Genomic DNA, 18238 nt, shown 5'->3' with positions numbered 1-18238 from the left:
ATTGTTCAATCACAGCGAAAAAGTATGTTTGAATTTCACACATTTTTTATAGTTATTTTTCCGACACTAAAACATGTCTGAATAGAATGAAAATTTGTCTGAATTTCAGACGAAGAGATGCCTAAACAATTGAATTCATTTTTGAAATTCAGACAAATTTTCATGTTATTCAAACGTTTCTTAGTGTCTGAAAAATATCTACAAAAGGTGGGTGACATTCAGACATTCAGACATTCGTTTTTGCTGTGATTTGAATTAGTGGTCGAGTAGGGAAACAGGATGACGTCATTTCGAAAGTGTCTCCATTATACTAGCGAAAAATTAATTTTCGAATTTGAAGTAATAATTTGATGATGAATGCTATAGAATTCAAAAGAAAAAGATCCGTGAGCATTACCAGACCTCTTTCTTTGGTTTCTATGCTCAAGTTCTTCTTCTCTTCCCTGAACCATACATATAATGCACTCATTCGGAAGTTGATTAAATAAACTTCAAGATGACACCTGATTTATCCAGTTCTGAACATTTTTCATGGACTTATGAGAATTTTAGACGAAAAATGGATTTTTATTTTTCACTTGAAAAATTTACCTTGGTTGAATTTTTCGATACTCTTAAGTGGACTAGGGAGAGATTTTTATGCATTATTTATGCTTCTTTTTGAAGAGCATTTACCATTTCTAAAAATGATGTGATAAATCTGATTCAATTGAATTTTCCTCAAGTTAGAATCTGAACTTATCATCTGAACTTGTGCTCAGATGAAAATATATTAAATGACCTTGCAAATGACGGCTGAATTATTTGATTAAGGCCAATTTTCATTAACATATGCGAGTTTTTATCCAAAAATGGAATTTCATTATGTTTATTGGAAATTCAGTTTGGTTTGGATTTTTCTCTATCGGTCAAGTGAATGAAACTATTCATATACCATTTGAAAGTATATTTACTATTCTTGGAAATTGCGCATGGTAACTCTGATTCAATAAAATTTTCATCAAGTTATAGCTGATTGTTTCCACTTTTTACGTTATGTCACCCGTCAAAAATGACTGTTTTCCCCATTTATCCAGGCTTCAGACTTGACCTGCGGGGATGTGTCTAATGCCGATTTGAAGGTCTCATCGAAATCTTTAAATTGAGAGCCCATATTATCTGTTCCATCAACCAGATCAATTGTCATAAGCGAAAATGTAGCGATTTTAGCCTGTCATGTTTTGAAAATTTCTATGTTTTTGCGTCTAATGACGACATTTGATGGGTTTCTGTTCAAATCTGGAAAGATATCTTATATTCAGGAAAAAATATACTAAATCACCTTCAAGTTGACCCCTGAATTATTTGATTAAGGCTAATTTTCACTACAATATGGAAGTTTCATCCAAAAATTGAATTTTATGATGTTTATCGCAAATTCAGCTGTTTGGATTTTCTATAACTATTGGTCAACTATCGGTTTTATAAACTCTGAAATCAATCGAAACGTTTTTGAATGTTCTAGAAAGTTCGAAAATCTTTTCGAATACAATGCAAATAATTATCAAAGTTCGAAAAATTGAAGAGCTTTCTTGAAGATTACGACATTTCTGAAAAGATTATCTTTGCCCAATTCTCTAGAACTTTTCACGATTTTTGGAATTTGTTCTGTTTCAAAACGAAATATTTATTAATCTTTTAAGAAGTTTATCAATTATTGAAAATTGCTATTTAGAACTGTTCAATTCATAATAATTCCATAGTCTGTCGACTCCAATTGTGAATTTTACACCAAATTGTAACAGTTGAACATTTCCCAAAATTTCAAATCCCTCACTGACTCCCTTCATTTTCTCACTCCGAACTATAGTAAATACCCGAAACATGGTAACGAAGAGAACCTTTGTACTAAACTTCGTAATAAACATAGGAAGATTTGTCAATTATAAAATTCTTTGAAAATCGTATTAAATATCGAAGTAAATTAAATCCATTAAAAATCATTTCTTACTTCAAAATCACAATAAACCGAACCTCAACCTTTAGAAAAACCTGAGTGAAATTATTTGTAACTCAGGAATATCCTTAACGCGATGCAACAGAATTTTTCAGATAATTCTGGAATTTTTGAGAAGACTCTACTGGTCGATAATGTTCTACAACTTTCATGAAAATTCCATGTATTTGCTAAAAAATAGACATCTCAAATCATGTAAAATATCATTATATAATGATGAAAATACTTTAAACTTCAGATTTATCGAAAATTCAATTATATGCGATGTCTCATTTCCAAATTTGATTATAAAATATCAGGAATTGTTGGAATTCCCACGTCTGTTAAACACAGAATAATTCGATTATCCGGAATTCTTACCCTAAATGAGAAATGCATGAATAATTTAGTTTCAAATTCAACTGAACGGCACAGAGGTGAAAATTGAAATTTAATTGTTGACTGCATTTCGATAAATTTCTATCTGTGCAGGTTGAAGTTTATCCCTCAAAAATTCATCATAAAATATAGTAAAGCCTATCATCCTGTTTCATCACTTCTGGAATGTATTTTGTGGATTTTGCTTCAAAGCTAATTCAGTTAAAAAGTTTAAGCTAATTTATTGAATTTCCCAGTGCATTGGAAATAGAATATTATCTTCTGAATGAATGCAAGAAAAGATGATAAGCCGAGAGACGAAGACAATACAAAAATACCTTGATATCACTGAGATATACTTTTTCAATGCCATTTTCTTTTATGCACATCCTTCTCGCTGTTATTACGCAAGGACGGTTTTACGCACCCTGACTTCCACCGTTGCTATTCAGCAGCATCTTCCAATTTTTATGATTAAGCTCCGATACGTATTTTCAAAGATAGTCGAACGTCATGAAAAACAAAGGCAATGAGAGTGCTACAGATAATAATCGTTCGGGTAATGGATTTTTCCTGTTGAAGAAATAAGAGTAGAGAAGATTACCTCAGCGATTTTTTTTCTCAACAACGGGTCTATGCTTGCCCCGGTCGATCTTAACGGATACTTGTCTCATCTTATTCTTCAGTGTCTTGTTCAAGTATCGAAGTTTATGAGTGGAACACTTACCCCCTTGAAGCGACGGGTATATGTGAAATGATGGCTCCTGCAGCCACGATACAACTCTCACGAGATCCTTCACGTGACTCGGTACCAAGCATCTCAAAATTGCTGTACAGCCTCGAGATACTCCCTCGACTACTTCTACATCGACAGAATACGCCTGGGTCACAACTGTGGAAATAAATTTTTCATTATTCGTCGGTCGTTCTTGTCATGGTAAAATATATTCTACATTTATCTGAGGAATTTTCAATCGAATGCAATCTAACTGAATTGTATCCTATTGAAATGAAAAATTGCATAACCTGATGGATACACCGGTTATTGATTTTGTGGAATTTCATATTGAAGTGATAAAATCGAAGAAGTTAGCTTTTCACCTCTGTGGATTGGTGAATTGCACTGAGAGAAAATCCATTTTATTAAAATATTTTCTTCTTGAAATAAGTGTTATTTAGTTGAACAATTTTTATGTAACAGGAGGAACAGTAGAGAAACGTTGGGAGGATACCAAAAATTTCATTTTTCCATGTGTCCCGCTTTCCCGAGTTTTTTCTGTAGTTTGTATTATTACACAGAAATTCTAAAGTTACTCCCAAATTCTTCAAATTTCAATTTTTAGTTTTCTTGCTTAGTATTCCGCAACTTGAGAATAACTTCTTCGTCGAGGGTTTGTAATTGTTAATTTATTAGTGTCCGCTTTCTTTGCACTTTCTTTTTGCTTCCGAATGAAAAAGCTTTGTAATCGTTCAAAATTAAGTTTCCAAATTTTTGTGTCAAGGTAACTAAATATGGTCTAAAATGTCTAAATATACGATTTTTAGATGGTGTTTGTATGTATGTATGTATGTATTAGACTGCTAAGCTAAGAGGCTATTCCAGAATTCACTACAGACAAATCAAAAAACGATGGCGTAATATATGACAAGACTATAGGAATTTTTTTCAGATTTTTTGCGATATTTTTAGACCTAGCCAAAACGATTCAAAAATCTTATAGGATTATGACCGTGAAGAGAGGGATAAAATCAATATCCCTGATTCTATTGAGAAGATATTCACATTATTATTCTAAAATTCCAGCACGTATTCCCAAACGACTGACGAATAAAGCAAATATTTTATCACGGTCCTCGGGTCATTTTTCATTAAATTAAAAAGCCAGATTATCGCTCGAAAGAGGGGTTTTTAGACATGTATCAATGCCTCACAACGTGTCGAATCCTTTCCTGATTCTCTGAAATGATTATTTAACTATCTCTCCATCGTCTCGTGAAACAATGGATATTTTGTCTTATACTCAATCATCTTATACTCAAGAGGTGTGTAAGTGAAGCAGAAATTTTCTAGTGGACTCAGAATTGAAGCAGATAATTTGTTGAAGCCATTGACTCAGGCAAAGGCCCCCGGAGGCCATTTTGAATTGGGTCTTGAACAATAATAGTAGATTCAGAGGTTTGTTAGTAGAGCGGAAATTTTCTAGTGGGCTCAGAATTGAAGCAGATAATTCGTAGAAGCTTCTCAATCATTTTCTGTGAGTCTTCTAGTCACCTGCTTTGTGGCCTCAGCCCAGCATGTGGATATCTCCAGAAGCTTCGGCAGCAGTGAGTTTTGGTGTACTATATGTGGTATAATAAAAGTAACATTACAAAACTTGTTTTTTGGAAGGCAACTGATTTCCACAAATTTCCGGTGTACTGTTACCAATCAAAGGAATCGTTGTTTCTTGTCGCGTGGTAGACATATTGGCACTCATTTATTTTTCACAATTCAAATCACGGGAAACCATGAAGTAGCAATCACTATGATGCTGACTGTTGGGAAGTCTTCCTCTGACTGACCGCCGATGCTTACGAGAGAATTTCTTCAGAAGGTATTTCATTAAAAGAACTAAATGAGCAGAGGACACCGCCCCGTCAGCGTAAGTGAAGAATGAGAAAAATGTTTGGCTTCTCACTGCGTAAATTAGTTTCAGATTCAACGTTTACCTGACCCACAGGTAAAATTCGCCTGTACACCATAAATGATGTCCGAGTTAGAATCACAAAAGTTCCATTCTGAGAAAATTGTTTATAAGCCTACTAGTCGGGGACGTATTTCAATGTCCACTGACTGGGCGATTCATTGACTTTGACTCGTAGCTATATATTCACGAGGGTGCTTAACGCATTTTGAGCATAAACATAGAAGGAAGAATTTTCTTTTCCTTAAAACTTTCTTATTATTTAAAGTTTTGTTTAGGTTAAATTTTGTTTTGCAATGTTAATAAAAACTTTTTATATGATACGTGCGTGTAACCGCATAGGTTTCAGTTGACTATAGTCAAGAGGAAAGTAGCGGGTTTCAAGCGCCTACTCAGACTCAACTGAAACCCACTGTTCTAACAGTTGAGTGTGGGTAGGCGCTTGAAACCCGCTACTTTCCAGTTGACTATAGTCAACTGAAACCCGAAATAACGCATGACGCGCATGCGCATCACCTAGTAAAAGAGAATAACAAGGAAGGAAATCTAACTTCCGAATAGTGAATACATGGAATGATTGAAAAATGAAAAGGTGATTTTCGAAGCAGATAAAATGAGCCAAAATCGTATAATTCCTGATAGTGATGAAGAGTTAGGCAGTGAGGAGAATTTATTTACTGATGAGGAGGATTTATTGGTGATGTGACATTTGAAGAAAANATAGTCAACTGAAACCCGAAATAACGCGTGACGCGCATGCGCATCACCTAGTAAAAGAGAATAACAAGGAAGGAAATCTAACTTCCGAATAGTGAATACATGGAATGATTGAAAAATGAAAAGGTGATTTTCGAAGCAGATAAAATGAGCCAAAATCGTATAATTCCTGATAGTGATGAAGAGTTAGGCAGTGAGGAGAATTTATTTACTGATGAGGAGGATTTATTGGTGATGTGACATTTGAAGAAAATGAAAATATAATATTCTCCAATGAAGCACCAGCAGGATCGCCAAAAACTCCGCAGAAGAGAATCCGTTATGATGATTTTGATAACAATAACGAAAATCTTCCATCAGATATTTTAGCAAATGCCCAGAAGGCCAAAAATCAGACGCTACCAACAACTTCTCTAGAAAAATATAACGTTTTGTATCATATTTTTTTATAATTATAACTTTCTTTTTTTTGCGAATTCTTAATGATTTTTAAAAATTGTATTTTGTAATTATTATAATTAATTTTTTTCAATTAAAAATACTTTACAAGTTTTTTGAACTACATATTTAATGAATATAATTAATTTTTTCTTCAGAAGTTCCGCATAATTTTTAAATCACACTTTTTTATAATTATTTTTTTAAATAAATGTGATCTTTTTTCTTCAGTGGGGGGGGCTTCGCCCGCTGGACCCCCTTTTCTCGTGGGGGGCTTCGCCCCCCACACCCCCCACTCGCCCCCCCTCCACCGCCAGACTTCATCGCGCACTTATCATATAAAATAGTATACGCAACACGTGCGGACAGCAGGCGGTATCACTCGGGCGGCTGCGCCGCCCTCGTGAATAACCGCCTGCTTTCCGCACTAGTTGGGTAATGTAATATTAATTATAGCTGCATTTGTTTTTTTTATGACAGAATTCTGTTCAAACTGATTCTATCGATTCAAATAGATTGTTTCTATGATTTCATAAAATTGTTTCTTCCAAATAAGTCGAACTTTATTTGATTTTAAAAAAATTCTTGATGAAATAAAATATTAATAGAAGGAGGACCAACGCCCTTGGCGCGGATCAGAAGATGCAGAAATAGATTGATACTGGACAATGAATTGAAAAACTCCGCGCCAAGAACATTGGTTCTCCATTTACTAATTTTTTATTTCATCAAGAATTTTTTTGAAATCCTCATTCGATTCGAAACAATTTCTCTTATAGAAATCTGATTGTGCACTATTTTCGTTTATCCGACATTGCTGACTTGGCTTTCTTTTTCATTACTTGGTAGTTTTCAAAAATTTCTACTTCCCAGTAAGAACCAAACAAAACTTTTTCTTGGCGCAGTCTTTTTACAAAAACATTTGTTTTTGTTTATTTTAGGGAGATTTCATGTTTTTTCAAAATAAATAAGGAATCGTTTTTATATCCTGTAAATATTTTTATTTTCAATTCATTCGGGTCATTTATTTTTCACACGATAAATCATCTTTCCAATTAACAATCGAAGTAAAACGAATAGTTCTATTCTACAGTCATTATTTACATCAACTTTTAATTATTTATTCAAGATTTTCCGACTGAATTTGCTTGTTCGAAAATTCATTTGTGCACGGAACTCGATTGAAAAATATCTGTGGAATTCATCATTCATGCACCATATTCAATTTGTAAATTCCCGGACTTCGCTCCTTGGTGCGTGTGGTTGTATTGCACTGCTACCAACTCCGTAACAAAAAAATGATAGGAGGTGATGTGAAATGCGAGAATGTGCATATGAACCCGTTGCTATGCGCGTATTTTTTTAAATATTGCTTCGAACAAAAAAATAGTTACATCAATGAGAAGCTTCTGGCCAATTTATACAGGGTGTTTCAGAAGTACATGTACATCTGAACACCCTAGGATCAGGGGATGATTCTGAGCAGAAAAGTCCTCTTGCACTTTTTGATCAGACTCACCCCTAAAAAGTTATTGGCAATTAAGGGTGGGCCAATGGGGAGTGATTTCTAAGCGGGCGCACATCCACGTGATATGCAGTNAAGAAGAAGAAGAAGAAGAAGAAGAAGAAGAAGAAGAAGAAGAAGAAGAAGAAGAAGAAGAAGAAGAAGAAGAAGAAGAAGAAGAAGAAGAAGAAGAAGAAGAAGAAGAAGAAGAAGAAGAAGAAGAAGAAGAAGAAGAAGAAGAAGAAGAAGAAGAAGAAGAAGAAGAAGAAGAAGAAGAAGAAGAAGAAGAAGAAGAAGAAGAAGAAGAAGAAGAAGAAGAAGAAGAAGAAGAAGAAGAAGAAGAAGAAGAAGAAGAAGAAGAAGAAGAAGAAGAAGAAGAAGAAGAAGAAGAAGAAGAAGAAGAAGAAGAAGAAGAAGAAGAAGAAGAAGAAGAAGAAGAAGAAGAAGAAGAAGAAGAAGAAGAAGAAGAAGAAGAAGAAGAAGAAGAAGAAGAAGAAGAAGAAGAAGAAGAAGAAGAAGAAGAAGAAGAAGAAGAAGAAGAAGAAGAAGAAGAAGAAGAAGAAGAAGAAGAAGAAGAAGAAGAAGAAGAAGAAGAAGAAGAAGAAGAAGAAGAAGAAGAAGAAGAAGAAGAAGAAGAAGAAGAAGAAGAAGAAGAAGAAGAAGAAGAAGAAGAAGAAGAAGAAGAAGAAGAAGAAGAAGAAGAAGAAGAAGAAGAAGAAGAAGAAGAAGAAGAAGAAGAAGAAGAAGAAGAAGAAGAAGAAGAAGAAGAAGAAGAAGAAGAAGAAGAAGAAGAAGAAGAAGAAGAAGAAGAAGAAGAAGAAGAAGAAGAAGAAGAAGAAGAAGAAGAAGAAGAAGAAGAAGAAGAAGAAGAAGAAGAAGAAGAAGAAGAAGAAGAAGAAGAAGAAGAAGAAGAAGAAGAAGAAGAAGAAGAAGAAGAAGAAGAAGAAGAAGAAGAAGAAGAAGAAGAAGAAGAAGAAGAAGAAGAAGAAGAAGAAGAAGAAGAAGAAGAAGAAGAAGAAGAAGAAGAAGAAGAAGAAGAAGAAGAAGAAGAAGAAGAAGAAGAAGAAGAAGAAGAAGAAGAAGAAGAAGAAGAAGAAGAAGAAGAAGAAGAAGAAGAAGAAGAAGAAGAAGAAGAAGAAGAAGAAGAAGAAGAAGAAGAAGAAGAAGAAGAAGAAGAAGAAGAAGAAGAAGAAGAAGAAGAAGAAGAAGAAGAAGAAGAAGAAGAAGAAGAAGAAGAAGAAGAAGAAGAAGAAGAAGAAGAAGAAGAAGAAGAAGAAGAAGAAGAAGAAGAAGAAGAAGAAGAAGAAGAAGAAGAAGAAGAAGAAGAAGAAGAAGAAGAAGAAGAAGAAGAAGAAGAAGAAGAAGAAGAAGAAGAAGAAGAAGAAGAAGAAGAAGAAGAAGAAGAAGAAGAAGAAGAAGAAGAAGAAGAAGAAGAAGAAGAAGAAGAAGAAGAAGAAGAAGAAGAAGAAGAAGAAGAAGAAGAAGAAGAAGAAGAAGAAGAAGAAGAAGAAGAAGAAGAAGAAGAAGAAGAAGAAGAAGAAGAAGAAGAAGAAGAAGAAGAAGAAGAAGAAGAAGAAGAAGAAGAAGAAGAAGAAGAAGAAGAAGAAGAAGAAGAAGAAGAAGAAGAAGAAGAAGAAGAAGAAGAAGAAGAAGAAGAAGAAGAAGAAGAAGAAGAAGAAGAAGAAGAAGAAGAAGAAGAAGAAGAAGAAGAAGAAGAAGAAGAAGAAGAAGAAGAAGAAGAAGAAGAAGAAGAAGAAGAAGAAGAAGAAGAAGAAGAAGAAGAAGAAGAAGAAGAAGAAGAAGAAGAAGAAGAAGAAGAAGAAGAAGAAGAAGAAGAAGAAGAAGAAGAAGAAGAAGAAGAAGAAGAAGAAGAAGAAGAAGAAGAAGAAGAAGAAGAAGAAGAAGAAGAAGAAGAAGAAGAAGAAGAAGAAGAAGAAGAAGAAGAAGAAGAAGAAGAAGAAGAAGAAGAAGAAGAAGAAGAAGAAGAAGAAGAAGAAGAAGAAGAAGAAGAAGAAGAAGAAGAAGAAGAAGAAGAAGAAGAAGAAGAAGAAGAAGAAGAAGAAGAAGAAGAAGAAGAAGAAGAAGAAGAAGAAGAAGAAGAAGAAGAAGAAGAAGAAGAAGAAGAAGAAGAAGAAGAAGAAGAAGAAGAAGAAGAAGAAGAAGAAGAAGAAGAAGAAGAAGAAGAAGAAGAAGAAGAAGAAGAAGAAGAAGAAGAAGAAGAAGAAGAAGAAGAAGAAGAAGAAGAAGAAGAAGAAGAAGAAGAAGAAGAAGAAGAAGAAGAAGAAGAAGAAGAAGAAGAAGAAGAAGAAGAAGAAGAAGAAGAAGAAGAAGAAGAAGAAGAAGAAGAAGTTAAAAAACCCGACCAGACTGGTATTAGAACCCACGACCTCCTAGTGGCCATGCCGAACTAGCGATTTAGCCACCGCGACCATTGGACGTCGGTAGATGAATCCAATTGTGATTTAAAATATTTTTCCTAACGCCATCGTGGCCGAGTTCAATCATGAGATTGGTCGCATCATCTGTTGTTAAAATAGTATATTATGTCCCCAGGCGATAAAAGTATTATCTGGCGAATGTGATAATGCCAGATAATGCTTTTATTGCTTCGTTTCATGACCTGTTCAATTTCAATATTTCAGTGAGTGTTTCACTCATTTCGAATTTCTGTGATGACTGATTGGGATTTTCATCATAATTATCAATGAATTCTGTGCGGAGTGCAAAACAATTATTAGAAAATTTCTTGTAGCTATTTTTACAATTATTCGTGAATTTTCTGAACTTGAAACTTTGATACATCATTTGAATGTTTTTCAAATTTTCTAATGTATTTCAGAAATCGTTGTGATTTTTATTTAAACTCGAAAATTCAGTTGAATTGTTGAAAAACATCCGAGGAGATTAATTTCTGCTCCTTCATTTCACCCAGTTTGCAGTATTCGGGTTCACGTGACTCAGCTGGCATTTGAACCCCAAAAAAGCCCAAAATAATGAATGAATTCAAACTCAGTGAACCGAATTTGAAAAATTTGAAAAATTTCCAAAAGTCCTTCCTCTCTATATTAACCTGATCTTCTTAGGATGTAAACAATTGACAAATTGACTCTTTTGGACAGAATGCTTTTTCCTATAGAAACACCCAACATTCCGAAGAAATTATGTCCTTAAACATTTTTCCGTATTCGCAACGGTTTCATCAATATGAATTCATAAACAGATGATTTCCCTGATGAATCAAACCCAGAGTTAACTCTGGGTTCGTGGCCATAACCCAGAGTCAACTCTGGGTTCGATTCATTAGGGTTTTTGAGGTTTCTTCGATATTACCTACTAAAAATGTTGATTAAATTTTCTTTCACATTTCACGCAATTGCTTATGTTTTTTATATGATACATATGATTCATTAAGGAATCTACTCCGTGTATTCCAAATTATTCTTTGAGATAATTTGTTTCAATACAAAAAATCGATTTTCAATGGGAAAACCCATTTTTTTTAAATTATTCAACACATTTAAAAAAAGATTGGTCTTCATTATTTTTCCCCCCACTGAACCGTTTGATTGATAAAAAATTATAAACAATGACCAACGAATTCATTTATCATTATTTACTCAACAATTAGTCGAGATGGAGGCAAATATCATAACGACTTAACTTTGGTAAAATGTCTGGCATATTCAGGAACAAAATTCTCCCTATGACAATTGATTTTTTTTTCCTTTTGTTTAGACAATACATGAAAAATCAATCCGGTGTACATGAAATAGGCCATTAAATATCCACGTATGATATGCAAAACCAATGTAACCACGGGAATTAAGAAAAAGAAATCAGTCAGCATTTTAAGGAGACAATACCGGAAAAACCCCAACAAATCATTTATTTATGAATTTTTATTGAATGGGCTCCCTTTTCATATTCATAGTCCACGATACATACAGGATTTACACGTCTAATAGACATTACCTATAAGAGGATGTACTTGTATGTTGTATTCTAATTCTAATCCGAAATGTGATTCGAAATTCGCGCCAATTTCCCAAGCAATGCCAACTGACAGTAACTTTCCGAAGCTCGTTCTCATTCGAGTTCGACTTCCAGAGAAATCGATTCGACTTTTCTCAATTCGAGTTCTCATTCGGCAGCCATTATGCTTTCCTTTTTATTAAAGGAAACCAATATTATGGGAAAGGTAAAAATTATCAACGTTGGGGCAATGTTGGCAACCAGGGTGGATGCAATGTTGGCGGCCAACGTTGAGGAAATATTCAATTCAATGAGTCATTGAATTCAATTTAAAATATATCATAGAAATGTAATGGAAATTCCATTCGGAGACAAATTGCTAATTTTTTAGCAGAAATATATTGACTTTTAGAAATACTAATACCATTGGTAATCAGCCTTCGAATGGATCCGTGGCGATTCAATTTGGAAAATGATAAATGACAATTTCTGTTGAACTTTATGATTGTATTCCATAAATATTACCATAAAGATATTTTGGTGTTGACAAAATTTTGCTCAATGAACTACTTTTCGAAATGTTGAGAACCAACTACAAGAATGTAAAAATTATGTAATTAATTATCGTGATGTTCTTCAATGACTTGACTAACGAACAGTGTAATGTAGCACCAGGGCACAAATTCCGTTTTCAACGAATGTGGTATTTACAGGTCGAGCCGAAAGTGAGGACGCGAGGACGTTAGAGGGTTGAAACATAAATGGAAAAATAGGGGGAAATCAATAGAAAATCGGGGAAACCTTCTAAAAATAAATACATCAGGGAAAAGCAGAATAAGTGAGCTGAAATATTGAATCATTTTTAGGCAACGATCACGTGATCGTTAGGTGGCAACGCCTGGAATTATCTCCAAGAGCATCATCACCAGGAGGCGCCGGTACCGAGCTGTATCATGCCCGCTCCTTTGACAAACACATAAAGTCCATATACATATATTAACCAAAACAATTGAATTGCGAGGTTTTAAGAGTGCATCGATGTACCTTCAGTCATTTAGGATTCTTCAGTTCGGACAGTTCCGCGCTAGTTCCTTCACCGTTTTCTTCGTGTCTCTAGTTCCGCGGTTTTGTACAATTATTGAATTATTACAGACAAAACAAATTATCATTTTTGAATATGTGAATTTTGGAAATGTGAAAAGTTTTAATAATTAACGTCCGGAAATTAATTTCAATTATGAAATTCAATAGAGACTAACGAATTAGAGAAATTTTGGAAACTTGAGAAACCTGATAAAATTTAAATTAGTGTTTCAAAATTACTGGAGAATAATATACGGAACCACGGAATTGGATTACGTCAGGGAGAATCGCGGACAAAATGGATAAATTGAATCACGTTTGACCCTCTGATTCGCAATCTTATCCTCACTACCTATAAGGGCCGGATAAAAAGTAACGTAACAGTGCCAGTTCTAAAGCGCCACAATTTCTCCGTGCAGTTAGAATTCATTTATAGGCAAACTGACGAGTCCGTTCCCTTCGTTTTCAGAGGTGGGAGATATGGATGTGCGTGAGGATTAGCCAACGTGGGGGCAGCTACGAAGGGAACGGACTCGTCCAACAGTAGTCTGTTCGAGGCCCTGTCGATACTGAAGTCGCGTCTCCCACCATGCTATTTAAGCTACACCTCGCTGAGATGGCATAGAGTGGGGGGAAACGCCAATTCACCTCAGAGGATTAAATCTTCTTTGAGAATCAGGAATTTATATTTTTTTATGTCCATCGAACAGTTTTGTAACGATTATCGAAAATACTATTAGCGAATTTCATGCTAAAACAAACTGTCAATTGATTTTCGAACCATTTTTATTGATTTTGTAGGTATTTAAATTGGCCCGTTAGAAATATATTTTCAATTTTGTTCTACGTTTGATTTGTTTTTTAATTCCGCAAACTAGGCTAAAAATTGAAAAAATTAATACTGATCATTTTTCAGTATTCATTTAATGAAAGCTATTTAAATATTTACTGCGAAATCACGACGTAACATGTATTCAGGGAACGTCAAATTAATTCATAGGTAGGAAAATGGATGATTGCATTTCTTGTATATGACTATCGTTATTGTTGCTAACAAATTGGCAATATACTTCCGAACGGATTCTCCGTTTTTCTGTATTTTCGAAATTTTTATTTTGCTACTTCTTTCATCTTTTTTCAAATTATATAACCATCATTAATTAAAATGTCATCACAGTTTTCTCCTACTATGCCATTTATCTTTTTGCATTATCCTGTATTCACATCCCCACAAATGCTAATTCGATTTCAGTCAGAGTTTAACCAAAGTTCATTTACCATTTCAACGAAATATATCGTCAGTTTTCAGTGGAAGTTCAACCCATGATCAATCAGAATGTAGTCAGTTTTCAGCCGGCATTTTAGTAAGGATTTAACTGTGATCTAGGCGTCATTTAGTCGGGGTTTGACTGGAGTTTAACGAAGGTTTAACTGTGATTTAATCGAGGTTTAGTCGAAACCATGAATAAATGTGGACCATTATTTATAATGACAAATAAAAAAACTGTATCAATTAAAATAAAATTCCAACCTCTTGATATATGTCACGCATTGTAGTCTCTTCAGAATGAAATACAGAAATATATCACGAGGTGCAAGGAGTAAACATCACCAAGGGGAAGACTGAAAGCAAGCAGACTGAGGTTCTAATACCCCAGACCCCAAGAGTGATGGTAAGCGCGTTCGTGTCACTGAAGGTGTCAAGCTGTTGCACCACGACGACTGGAAACGTAAACAAAGCCCGCTATTTGGCTTCTCCCGACGTGTTCTCTCCGAGAGGGTGAAATCTCACTTTATTTATTCGTCGGGATTCACCTTTTACCTCGAATGTGTTGTACTTGATACTTACAAATATTTTTCTTCTACCGTTTTCTCTGTTTTCTGTAATTGTATGGCTCATTCAAGAATGCAGTTGCTACAAAATTTTAGAAATATTCCGGGTGTTTCTTTTCATACACAGGAAAAATCGATCAGTTCCAAGATCCATGATGCTTTTTAAACCGTAGAAATCGACATACCTAGAGGAATAGCTCATTTGTATGAATTTATGTATTATGGTCGTGACGTCAAGAGTGCGATTTATCGATGCGTTTGGTGTGAAATAAGTCGCGTACACTGCGAAAAATAGTATATTATGTCATCAGGCGATAAAAGTATTATCTGGCGAATCTGGCTTTATAATCCGAGCCGAAGGCGGATTATAATCACATTTGCTAGATAATGCTTTTATCGCCGTGTGACATACGATATTTTATGTCGTTTCAATCCAGCGGGTTGGTCAGGTTTTCATTAGAAATTACCTGATCAGTCGAAACTTACAAAAACTGAATCAGGTTCTAATCATATTTCAGGTGGATCTGAAGCGATTTCTACTCGGGTAAGTTTGATACTTCTTCACGCTCTAGAGGTATATTACCAGTATTTGACCTTGTCGCACATCAAAAACTCTTATCTGCGAGATATACCCAACTCCGTCCTCAATTTTCATCCACAAAATTGAAGCATGATTAATTTTTTATCCAACATTTTTCCTTACTTCATTTCCCAGTTCCTTCATTGTTAGAGAAACCACCATAAAAAGTTTCCACTTTGGTAAGTATAAAAAAATTTTCGTTGAATCAAAGACAGGAGTAAACTTTAAATTACGGCCCACAGGCTAGTGTTTGCGGGGTTTGTGGCTTTATGTTTTACGGGGAAGAAAGTGTCGGTTGCCAATGTATTTCCTTTCGTTGCCGAGAAAATTTGCATTGAAATTGCATTTTTTTCACACCGTGTTCGTTATTACGCTGTGTTTGCGGCCAGACCGTATACACGATGTGACGTATCCGAGAGTCAAGGAAGTGAGTGGGAAAAAGAAGAATGAGAGAAGAGGTAAAATAAGTGATGGTGGTGGAATAAAAGAATAGTTTTGTACTCACTGGCCCGTACTTGTACGTCGCGACTGAGTACTCGACCCACCGAGTTACTTGCGACACATCTGTAAGCAGCACTGTGAACGTCCTGTCGGAATGCTGCTGCTTGGAACGGAAGTAGTACGAGGGTGCCATTCCTGAGGACCCTTCTGACGCCTGGTACATCAGTAGCTGGTAAACCATCGGCTGTGGACCAGTCTATATTTGGGGTTGGATTGCCAATTGCTGCACAGTCCAACCAGGCACCACTTGAATTTGAAAATTCCACTCTCGATGGGGGTTCAATGAGGAAACTTGGTCCACGCAGATGTGCATCGAAACCGTGACCACCGGCCGAGGAAACTACCGCAGCTACGCCTGCATTAAACAACGATAAAAATAAATTAATTCAATAACCAATTTTCAACATTTGTGGAGGTCCGCATAAAAAGGGACCACTTTGGCACTGTTGGAGTTATGTATATTTCCATAATCTTGATCTGATTCCGACCATTTAGAACCCAGAATGAACTTGATAGCGTAAAGAGTGAAGACGCTAAAGAAGATCGAAAAAATAATTTAACATGGGTTTAAATGGAAGTGGGCAAGAGAAAAACGTGAATATCTCGGAAACTAGAATCGACAAAGTGGTCCCTGTTCATGCGGACGTCCACATTTAATTAAATTGTCAGATTGATAATGGGCGTGCCTCAATTACACGGGATATGATAAAATTATATTTCGATTTGGTTGAATAAATGAATTTTAATTTGATAACAGTGGAGGCTGTATGGAGTGAATTGTTCAGCATTTAAACCCCTTCACATATTTATTATCAGGAAAATGTTCAATGATGTGAAATTTAACATTATTCTTTTTGAAGAGTAGTCAAATTTCTACATAAGATAACTTTTCATACTTGAGGATTAGCCCTATTACTTTCCGCATCCTTATCGTCTCCTGCACCTTTAACTCTGTGTACTCATACGATACTCATCGACCCAGTCATTTTGTAATACAAAATCAGTGATCATAATGTCCTACATATATCAGAATTAGAATTTATATACACAATTACGAATGATGAGTAATCATTTGTTTTACATTGTAAATTCATGTTCATGTTCGCCTTCATAGTGATGGATTAACCGAATACCGCATGATCTTAAACTTGGACAGTATGATGTTTGAAGTTTCAATTATTAAAAGTTTCCCACATTATCAGAAAAAATAACAGTATCCATCAATATGCTTTATTGGAGAATGTTAATTTAATTTTTTTGACGAATATGAGAGCGCATGCTGCCCCTTCACCATTTCAATTGGAGTTTCTATTATATTCGCAAGTTTCTTCCAAGTAAACGGGAATAATGAATAGAAATTTAAATAATATAACAAAATTTCAACTGCAAAAAAACCGTAGTACATTTTTTATGTGCAAAGTTTACTCGTAGCATCGCTAGTAAACTGAATAAATGGAACAGTCAAGTATCCGCACGTTAGAATTTCCCTACGATCTCCAGGATTCTGAAACTTCTCCAAGAATTTCTTTGTCTTTTGTGATGCATATTTTCACCATCCTCAAGATATGCAAGGAGAGTGAGGACGACGCAATAGGTATGCTTGTAAAAATGAAATTCAAAAGGCATTCTATACTCATAGAACGTTTCCTAGAGAAATCTCGTATTTCAACGTTGTGCTTATATTCTCGGGAGGGTATTCGAATTCAGCCACTCGCGTTTTCTTGCGGAAGAATTTCTGCAATCCGTAAAGAATCTTTCACTCCAGAGAGACGACTGGGAAAATAAGGAGACAGAAACGAATGTGAACGTTGCTTGTGCTTTTTATTTCAGTTTTCTTGTTTCTTCAGAAGTCTTGAATTTTAACCGAAAATCGCTGGTAACAATTTGCAATCGCCGAGTATAAAATGTCATTATATATTCATAAAATTGCCGCTGATATCTGTGTGAGGAATTTTACGAACTGCAGTCACGTTGGATGGGCGTCTAGACACTCGTTTACACTTCTTTCACAGTAGGTGGCGTCTGTTCGCAAAGTCACAGGCAATACCTGATAGATTATAATCGGATTCGCTGGACGATTCATCTTCGTTCAAGATGTACGTGCGAGAGCGACTCGTTGGGATGGAAAATCGAGGCCTCGTGAGTCAGGTTTGGGAAGAGTTACATTTGAATCAAATAAAAATTTATTCGGATTCACAATGAATTTCCCTCAATATTTCATGGAATATGTAATCCTTCAATTTATCGCATATTTTGTAAATATGTGGAAGTTTTTCCTGTAATTGTTTTCAATGATTAATAGTTTCAATATATTGCTGCATTTTGGAAAAATCTCCTCCGGTTCTGGTTTACGGGGTAGGTCTGGATACTTGTCAGTTCATTCTGTACAAGGTTCGTAGATTTGTGTTATTTGGATGGACACAGCATAATTGTTTCAATTTCTTTATCCTGTTGGGAAATTATTGTTTATACTACATGCAAAAAATAATTTACAGAAAATTTCCATGTACGTCATTATTTGCGAATCCGTTAATTTCTGAAATATGCAAAACATAGTGTTTTCTATTTAGAGT

At 35.0% G+C, this 18238-nt stretch overlaps 1 protein-coding gene across 1 annotated transcript in view; it reads right to left on the bottom strand.

Moving 5' to 3' along the window:
• The window catches only part of LOC107044053 (Down syndrome cell adhesion molecule-like protein Dscam2), a gene marked incomplete at its 3' end in the record, with an annotated part of 119659 nt that extends 102894 nt beyond the window's left edge, over nucleotides 1-16765 (bottom strand). The window contains exons 1-3 of the mRNA XM_015265799.1: nucleotides 16747-16765; nucleotides 15670-16020; nucleotides 3081-3245 (exon numbers count right to left, since the gene is read on the bottom strand). Of these exons, the coding sequence (XP_015121285.1) occupies nucleotides 3081-3245; nucleotides 15670-16020; nucleotides 16747-16765 (535 nt within the window). The remainder of the gene's footprint in view (nucleotides 1-3080; nucleotides 3246-15669; nucleotides 16021-16746) is intronic.
• Between the last annotated feature and the right edge of the window lie 1473 nt (nucleotides 16766-18238).

The sequence above is a fragment of the Diachasma alloeum genome, unplaced genomic scaffold, assembly GCF_001412515.2.
Source record: "Diachasma alloeum isolate Michigan unplaced genomic scaffold, Dall2.0 Dall_scaffold_00668, whole genome shotgun sequence".
NCBI lineage: Eukaryota > Metazoa > Arthropoda > Insecta > Hymenoptera > Braconidae > Diachasma > Diachasma alloeum.
The sequence above is the reverse complement of the archived record's forward strand: the minus strand, read 5'-3'. Positions and strand labels throughout refer to the sequence as shown.